This window comes from Anarhichas minor, unplaced genomic scaffold (assembly GCF_050575085.1).
Source record: "Anarhichas minor isolate MPS153535 unplaced genomic scaffold, ASM5057508v1 ptg000007l, whole genome shotgun sequence".
NCBI lineage: Eukaryota > Metazoa > Chordata > Actinopteri > Perciformes > Anarhichadidae > Anarhichas > Anarhichas minor.
In genome coordinates, this window is record NW_027466453.1 from 5,945,438 (window position 1) to 5,954,007 (window position 8,570).

Sequence of the window (8,570 nt, forward strand, 5' to 3'; positions counted from 1 at the left end):
CTGTGATATGCTTCCAAATTTAAAGGAAGGACATGTTTAATGTCACAATAGTTGTGCCTTAACAGATGACGTTTCCATGGAAAGACTGAGAAACTATTCACACTGGTGGTGCTAACCTTCTACTGCTACGTTCACTATTTTGTTTATAAAGTATTCATATTATTCATAGATATTTCTACACAATGTGGAAATGTGGAAACTTAAAGTTGACTCATTAAAGAAATTAAATATTGAATTATTTTACTCTATAAAAAATAGAGTATTCTTAATCTAAACTATACAATCTGCAGATAAAATAACCACATTTTGTTTTAAATGTCAAGCTAGAAAAGGAAAACTGACTTTAGTACTACATGAACCGTTACAATAGGACAGCTACTTCCTGTACAGTAGGTGGCGGTATGAGCGTCCGCCAATGACCAAAGAAGAAGAAGAAGAAGAGGCGCGCTCAGGATCTGAATTTGAATCATCACGGGAAAGAGCTGTACGGTACTTTTTCTGTCTGACTTTAACGTAATAGCTTATCTTTTCCTCACAAACATTGTGCTCACTAGTTACTTATAGCGTCGACGTTATTGTTTGTAACTTGTATTGCATGTCAGTAGCATTTTATCATAGTTAAGCTAGCCGCGGAGCTAACGTTTACACTGCTCGTTTAACTATAACGTTAGTTGTAAACAAGACAAACAAACACACAGCGAGGGTTTCATGCATTTTAGCCGATGTGTTCTCTACCTGTCTATGTTGCTTTCACTGTTAGATCAAAGATCCAGCATAGGGGGCAGTGTTGGAAAGTAATATAACGCTACATTTAACGTTAAAAATAAATGTTTTTCAAGTGCAGTTTTGTGGTACAACACGGAAATCACTTTTTGTTGGATTTAAGTTAATTTATCTTAAGTTAAAAATACATTTTGTAACTTGATGTTAGTATACTACTATGTCAGTTCAAACTACCAGGCATTATATTAAATATCAATCAAGAAGTCAACACTTAACTTGAGTACTTTTTATACTTCCAATGTACCACTGGGGACTCTGCTGTTTATGTTGTTTGGTTGTTTATTGCTGATGGAGATATGAAGCTGTCGAGCCTTGATGACGTCTCACTCAGTGCCCCTTCATAGAAACACACACAGCGTTTGTTTTTCAGTAGGATCTCTCCTCTTGTGTGCTTCCTAGCTGCAGGCGTCACCACAATGGCTCAAGGGCATAAATTCCAGGACTTGGAGGAGACGGGGGAGGTGCTGGTGGCCTTCATCAACAGCAGCCAACCGGAGACACTGAGACAAGTGAAAGATGAACATCTGGCTCTTTTTGACCATCACTTAGAAACTAAAAAGATTGTGACACAGATTTTAAAAGGCAAGTGATCGGACATTCAATGCTCTATTGTGTCTCAGCTGTCAATGTGCTCTACTTTATGTATTATTGCTGCCAAATAAATAATCGGACATTATATCTCACTTACAGTATATATGAGATCGTGTGGTCCTGGATAGAATCTAACATCAGCAACAATTATGAATTTACACTTTATCTGCATCCATTTAACTTTCCAACTAATAATACAAGTGTTTCAGACTTGGATCCAGTCCTTCTGATTTCCATCTGCAATGTTCTCTCCATCTTTCACTCCTCTGTTATCTCTCTGTCTCCGTCCTCCGTCCCCCAGATGTGGCTCAGATTGAGGAGAGGACGGGCCAGATGCTGGTGGACATGGAGGAGGAGAAGACCAGAAGGGAGAGGGAGCTGGAGAGCCTGGGGGAACAGCTGAGGCAGGCCACCGCCAAGAGCCAGATGAGCGACTCAGAATTACAGTATCTTTTTATAAATGCAATGAAAAGAGTCCAAATCTGTTCAGTGTCACTATGAATTCTGTCTTGCTTTATTTGCCCCTTTCTTTTCTTTGTTGGCGTCCTTAATCCTCCTCCAGATTTCTGCAGAGAGAGTTGGAGAGTCTGAGAAACACCGAGCACGAGCTTGAGACTCTTCAGAGCGAGGTGGACGAAGACACGACCGAGGTCATCCCTTCAGCAATGTGAGTCTCAGATATGAATTATTAATGAAAGGGTCTCTTGTCAAAGGAGTCGTCATCACTGCTGTTGCTACCTTCAGTCCCCATGTATACAATTAAAACGACCCCACAAGAGATTCTAACATTTTATATTTCCCGCTGCACATTTTAGTGTGCTTCTGACTTTGCTAAATGTTGTATTCATATTTATTTTCTGCTGGGAGATGTGTACGAGGGATGTCACACGTTGTTGTGTCCCCTTTCTTCATACGGCGTTGGATAGAAATGATGAGGACTTTAGAAATTTAAAGTTTTACTCATATAAGTTATTTTAGCTGTACCTTCTGTTCAATAGTTCCAGTATCTAATCGATTGAAACTGTTTTTGTGCCACGAAGTAACAATTTCCCCACCCTGGGACTGAATTTTTTATTTATTTCGCAGTTTATTTACCAGAAGAATGATTCGGAAAAGTCATGTGTACATGTGTATGCTTTGAAAGTAGCTGTTGGCTGTATGAGAGGCTTAGAGCTGAAACAATCCGTTGATCAGCAGAGAATGAACTGGCACATATCTTCTAAATGTTTGCTGCTTTTGTCCATCACATATTGTGAACTGAATTTCTTTGTCGGACAAAACAAGACATTTAAAGACATTACATTCAGATCTGGTGACATCATATAATGGACATTTTTCACTATTTTGTAGACAAAACTGTTGATCCGTTACTTAAGAAAATAGATAATAAAAACAATAGTTGGTTGCAGCCCTTAAGTTCATGTCGTCAAATCATCATAAAACGTGTATTACTCCTGTAGACGGCAGTGAACTGCTCCTCCACAGACACAGAAAATTAGTTGGCACATAAAATATTGAGCAACCGTCTTTTTGAAAAATAAATCCTGACAGTGTGTGGAATCAACTGAGTACCCCGCCGCTCACTCGGCCCTTTCCAATTCTGCCGTAACGTGAGATGCAGAGTGCGAAAAACGTGGCAACGCCGTTGGCCTCAATCAGGACATCCACCTTCACCATAACAACAACTTCTTTAGGAGCGACATGGAGGCTGGGCGATACACTTTTTTTCACTCTGCGGCTGACGTGGCAGCAGTTTCGAAGAACTACGGTGGCCTTCGGTTAACGCTAAAAAGTAAAAGGCTCTCTCTAGAGCCAGTGTTTGGTTTGTCCGCTCTGGGCTGCTGTAGAAACATGGAGCACTCTGTGAAACCAGCTGCCTGTGTAGATATGAAGGGCTCATTCTAAGCTGACCAAAATACATCAATTCTAAGTTCCAGGTGATTATACACCAATGAAAACTGAATATTTTAAACTTTGAATTGTTTCACTACACTGCTTTGATGTGACAGCAGTTGCAAGTTGTTTGATGTATATTTTGTCCACAGATATGTGGCTCAGGTGTACTACCTCATCACCAAGATCAAGTGGGAATACGACACCCAGCCCAACGTCCTGAAAGGAGGTACGCATTCGCTTTCTGTCATTTTTTCTGAAAAATGAAGCTGCCTCCAGGTCGTCAGTCTGTCTTCTCCTCCTGCAGTGCACTACGGGGCAGACCTGGCGACCCCCATCAACATCGACACCTCCACGCGATCTCGGAGTGACGTGAGCGACCAGCTGTGGGGCTTCGTCAGCACCGAGTGGTAGCCGAAGGACGGCCGTGTTGTCAGAAATGATGTGTACGTTATTTATGTTTTGTCTGTAAATGTCTTTGTTTTCTTCTGTCCTATACAAAACATATACTGTTTAAAAAAAAATTAAATATGTCTTTAGTAGTTATTCTCTAAGTGTTTTTTGAGCAACAGGGACTCGTCAGAGCCTTTTATAGTCTTGGACGAGGCTGGGTGGGGTGTGGGCCACTAGATATCGCTGCAGAACTACCTTGTTGTGTTTTTGTAAGCACCTACATGGTTTTGCAGCGATGGACTGCTTTTTATGCAGTTTTTTTTTTAATAAGAGTTTTGTTCCATAATTGGGTTACACGATGAGGAAAACTGAGATGCTGTTAAAAGCTTTAGAAGAGGCATGTAGGTGGATTAGTCAGACTAGTTTACTATAGTTTAGACCAGTGGTTCACTACTGGTTTTATCATTCCACCACCAGTCCCGCTCCAAGTGTCTTCTCATTAATGGCTTACAAACTGTGTGTTTATCACTTTAAATTACATACAATGTGGATATTATCTATTTTTCATACAGTTGAACTGTCATTGTTTAGGTTGCCTTTGCACCACCACAGGCAGTAGCTCTCCAAACATTTAGCTCACTAGGCAACTGCTTTTTCATTGTTTCACCTATTTCAACAACACCATCAGCTATTTTATATGTTTATTCATCACTTAAATCAATTTCAGCCTTACTTTCAGTTATCCATTTCAGTCATTTGTTCACTTTTAGGGGGCTTTTTCAACTGCTCTCCCTGCTTGTCAGCTGCAACATGTGGTGACAACGGACTCGGATTGATAAGCGGCTGACTGATTATAAATGTACTGAAGGAAACGCGCACACACAGATTTATTAGCCCTTTTCACTGTTGTTTATTATCGGCCCTCACACAAATATCTGGATATAACTATATATATATACACACCTTTACACACCTTTAAGTGTTCAACTATGATGTGTCAAAATCCAGGCATGATAGTGATGAGTTAGCAAAACAGAGAGGCAGATAATATATCCGCAATGAGACCAAATGCTGAAATCTATCCAGGCATCACTTTGGTGAAACACCGTGCGTCGTATAGTTTACCCGTAGGCCCGCTCTACTGAGAACTGAAACTCCTTCCTTCTTTGAAAAGGAGTCACTCTCACCACTGCACCACTTGCAGCGTGGTTTTTTTTGGTTTTCGGGAGTGGGCAGGACAACATGCAGTGTCGGGGTGGCTCGTTCTCACACGTACCATAGCTCTGAAGGCCCACGCACCGACGCGTGGTTTCTTTACGGTAAACGGGGCGACGGCTAGCTGCTCCTACAGCCTCGTCTAAACCTCAGCCACACGCATCGCGCATCTTACCAAGCGGTTAACATGTGGTTGGAGCAGAAGGAGGGGTTTTCTTAAGTCAAGCCTGTTGTCAGTCTCTACTTTCCTTTCATCTCTCTTGTAGAAGTCCCTCGTGTTTCAATGGCCGTTGTACTTTATTTCATGTTAATATTCAACATCGTAACATCGCACATGGCTATCACTTGGATTTGACTAGTTTCAGTATTGATACTTTACTTACTTTACTTCTAGTACTAAACATCAGCTAACTTGTGACATGGTATAACTGAAGGTAGGCCTCAGTAAGCGGTGGTGCAACCGCATTCTGAAACCCTCATTGAGTTGAATCAAGACTGTCAACAAACTTTTCACCTTTTTCTTTTACTGCAGGGGTTCTGCTCACTCAGTGTTTATCCACATTGTACTTATACATTAATACAAGTCCATCTCTTTATGTTAAAATGATGACTCAGATTCACATCTCTTAACAGCTCACATAGTGTCGGTATCTGCAGAGCAATTTGTTTCATGTAAGCGAGCAGTAACTAAGATATCATGAGGTGATATCACACAAAACCTTTTTTTGTCTGAATGTACGAATAGATGTACTTTATCTATTTTAATGTCATTTATATTATTTGGATTTTTCTGCAGTTTATTCTACTCAGTATTTATAACCACAACAGTGATTACTGCATATACGTATATATTTCACGTTTTGTTCAGCAGTAAGTAACGGGAAGCATGTCGCTCAGTGAGAGAGCTGACATCCCTCAGACATGAACCACTGACACAAAGGCCACTCGTAGCAGTAAAGAATATACACAAGGCTCCATGTGAACTTCATTCACATATGTTTTATTCAGTGCACATATTAAAAAAAGTGACATAACTTAAGAGAGGTTTTTTACAATACAAAATGCAGCTCTGATAAGCTCAGAAAAGTCTATATATATATTTACAAAGTATACAAATCAGTTAATATATGTTGTTTTTTTCTCTTTACATTTATACACAATATTACAGTTGGCATCTAAGTATCAATTTTAATGTTTCGTGACCACAATTGAAATTCACCCAGACAGCACTTTGAGGCCCACGCACTCTGATTATATCTGCGCTCATCACGAAGAAAACAGATTCGTATCATTTCATGGTGAACGTTCTCCAGCGAGAAAAACAATCTTTGTTCGTCCACACGACGGATCGCCGCCATATTCTATTGAAACCAAGAAGGCTCCAACGAGCCCCCCCATGTCGGGCTTTATTGCCTTCTAGTCCTTCATCGTGTGTCGCTACATATGTTGAGGGGGACCTCCAAAGCTGCAAACCGCCCATTCCGCATGACGTCTTCAGCGGGCCCCAGGGCCGCCGAGCCTCTGATCTGGGGCCGAGGGGGGTGTGGGGGGGGAACCGCTACCCGGCACTGCTGCTGACCAAAACTCACATGGCAGAAATTACATGGGTTTGGCAGCAGATTTTGGGCGTGGACGCTCCGTGTTCGTAACAACGTATCATTACAACGCTACGCAGGGAGAGGAGATAAGGGGAAACCTCCCGCCTTGGGCTTTGGCCTCGGTCTGTCAGATGTGCGGCGCGATTGGTTCGTATTTATGTGAAAACGTCTGCACGCACGTTCATTTGATTTCGTTTCATGTGGGAAACTGACACTGATAAAAAAAATGAAATGTTTTCCAGAAGGAAAAAACTAAAAGTAATGCTAGTTTTTCCACAAGAAACTGCCCCCTACTATTAAGGCGCTGACCTTTCAGTTTTTCGTGACTATAGAAAACTTTAAAAGTTAGTCTTTCTCCCAAAACTTCAATCACACATCACATCGAGCTTATTCAGCTCAATACCAAAGCTTTGGCAGAGTGCAACCCAAAAAACTTCAGCTCCTGACGCAAAATGTTCACTCGACCGGAGCGCGACTCCGTCTAGAGGGAAGTCTCAGTCCGAATGCTTCCTCTCAAGAGGTCCGCTGTGTCATGCTTTAGACATCCGGGGGTAAATGGCTTTGATGGTCGAGGGCGTCGTGAAGTTCCCGGAGGACACTGTCGTATCCAGTCCCTCCGGTCGGTGGGAGGCCGCGTCGGTCTTGCTGGTGCTGCACTCCAGGAAGGGCATCCCGATCTTCTTCACCTGCCCGTCTTTAGTCAGCAGGCAGTGTCGGCAGAGCAGCCTGAGGATGGCCCTCCTCATGTCCTTGCTGGTTAGGGTGTAGATGATGGGGTTGAGGAGGGAGTTGAACATGGCGATGCCCAGGAAATAGTCCGCCTTGAAGAGCACCCAGCAGCTGTTGGCCGGGCAGCAGAAGTCCAGCAGCAGGAGGATGAAGAGGGGCAGCCAGCACGCGATGAAGACCCCCAGGACTATGGTGACCGTCTTCAGCAGGGCCATGTACTTCTGGGACTTGCGGTAGAGGCCCTTGCGCTGCGGGGCCGAGGCCAGGTGCTGGGTGTTGGACTTGACGATGCGGAAGATGCGGACGTACAGCACCACGATGGACATGAGGATGGCGCTGAACACGGTGATGCAGAAGAGGATGTAGCTCTTGGCGTAGAGCGGGAGCACCGTGGAGCACTGGTCCAGGCGTCCCATGCAGTTCCAGCCCAGGACGGGCAGGATGCCCAGGAACACGGACAGCACCCAGCTGGCTCCGATCAGGGCGAACATCCGGCCCTGCTTGTCCCCCTGGTACGGCTTCATCCTCACCATGGTGACGTGGCGCTCGATGGCGATGGCCAGCAGGCTGATGACCGAGGCGGCCAGCATGATGAACACGCCGCCCTCCCGCAGGAACCACAGCACCGGGGTCAAGCTCATCGTGTTGGGGCCGGATGTTATGATGTTCACCATGTAGGTGAAGCCTGCCAGCAGGTCAGAGAGAGTCAGGTTGCCCAGTAGGTAGTACATGGGCACATGGAATTTCTTGTTCTTCCAGATGGCCAGAAGCACCACGGCGTTCTCTGCGACGATGAGCAGGCAGACCAGCAGGAAAGCGATGGCCTCGGGTTTGAGTCCCTCCTTGTACTTGTTGTCCTGCAGCTTGCCCGTGAAGTTGTAGTGCTCCAAGATGACCGCGTTGCTCTGGTACTTGCGGAACATGTGGAGCAGGTTTCCTGTGGAGGGCGACATGGGGATGGCGGACGGGGCCACAACAGCATAGGCAGCATGGAAAGACTCTGTGGCCATTGTTTTTGGTACTTCCACAAGTAGATGCTTTTTTCCAACTTCTTTTCTTCAACTTTTTTTTTGAATTTCAAGATTAGATGCAAGGTGTCATACAGTCCTCTAGTTGTGCATTCTTCCTTTGGTTATTCAAAAAGCTGTTCGACGCAGAGGAAAACGTGTTCCGTTTAAATGCTATCAAATAGGATTTCCTGTGGTTTTCTCCTCCAAAAATCACCTCTTTTTTGTTGTAATGCCCGGGCTGCCCGCTAGGAGGCGATGAGAGCTAACCTGCATGAGACACAAGAGGAGGAGAGCGTTAGTGCCGATGACAAACAAATAAACGACATAATTATTGGATTAATGTGCAAAACAATCTCTA

The 8,570-nt window shown here is 43.9% G+C and overlaps 2 protein-coding genes across 3 annotated transcripts; one reads left to right on the forward strand and one right to left on the reverse strand.

Moving 5' to 3' along the window:
* Nucleotides 1-430: 430 nt before the first annotated feature.
* On the forward strand, nucleotides 431-3,809 carry spc24 (SPC24 component of NDC80 kinetochore complex). 2 transcript variants are annotated; one of them, XM_076080057.1, is made up of 6 exons: nucleotides 431-484; nucleotides 1,189-1,365; nucleotides 1,676-1,820; nucleotides 1,937-2,041; nucleotides 3,420-3,496; nucleotides 3,575-3,809. In XM_076080057.1, the coding sequence occupies exons 2-6, from the start codon at nucleotides 1,200-1,202 to the stop codon at nucleotides 3,679-3,681; spliced, it is 600 nt and encodes a 199-aa protein (XP_075936172.1). In that variant the 5' UTR covers nucleotides 431-484; nucleotides 1,189-1,199; the 3' UTR covers nucleotides 3,682-3,809. The 2 variants fall into 2 exon arrangements, with proteins under 2 accessions (XP_075936172.1, XP_075936173.1); XM_076080058.1 differs by having other exon boundaries at nucleotides 443-484; nucleotides 1,183-1,365.
* Nucleotides 3,810-5,854: 2,045 nt separating this feature from the next.
* Nucleotides 5,855-8,306, reverse strand: s1pr5a (sphingosine-1-phosphate receptor 5a). The gene has a single exon (XM_076080059.1). It carries the CDS (start codon nucleotides 8,210-8,212, stop codon nucleotides 7,004-7,006), a length of 1,209 nt encoding a protein of 402 aa, XP_075936174.1. The 5' UTR covers nucleotides 8,213-8,306; the 3' UTR covers nucleotides 5,855-7,003.
* Nucleotides 8,307-8,570: the final 264 nt, after the last annotated feature.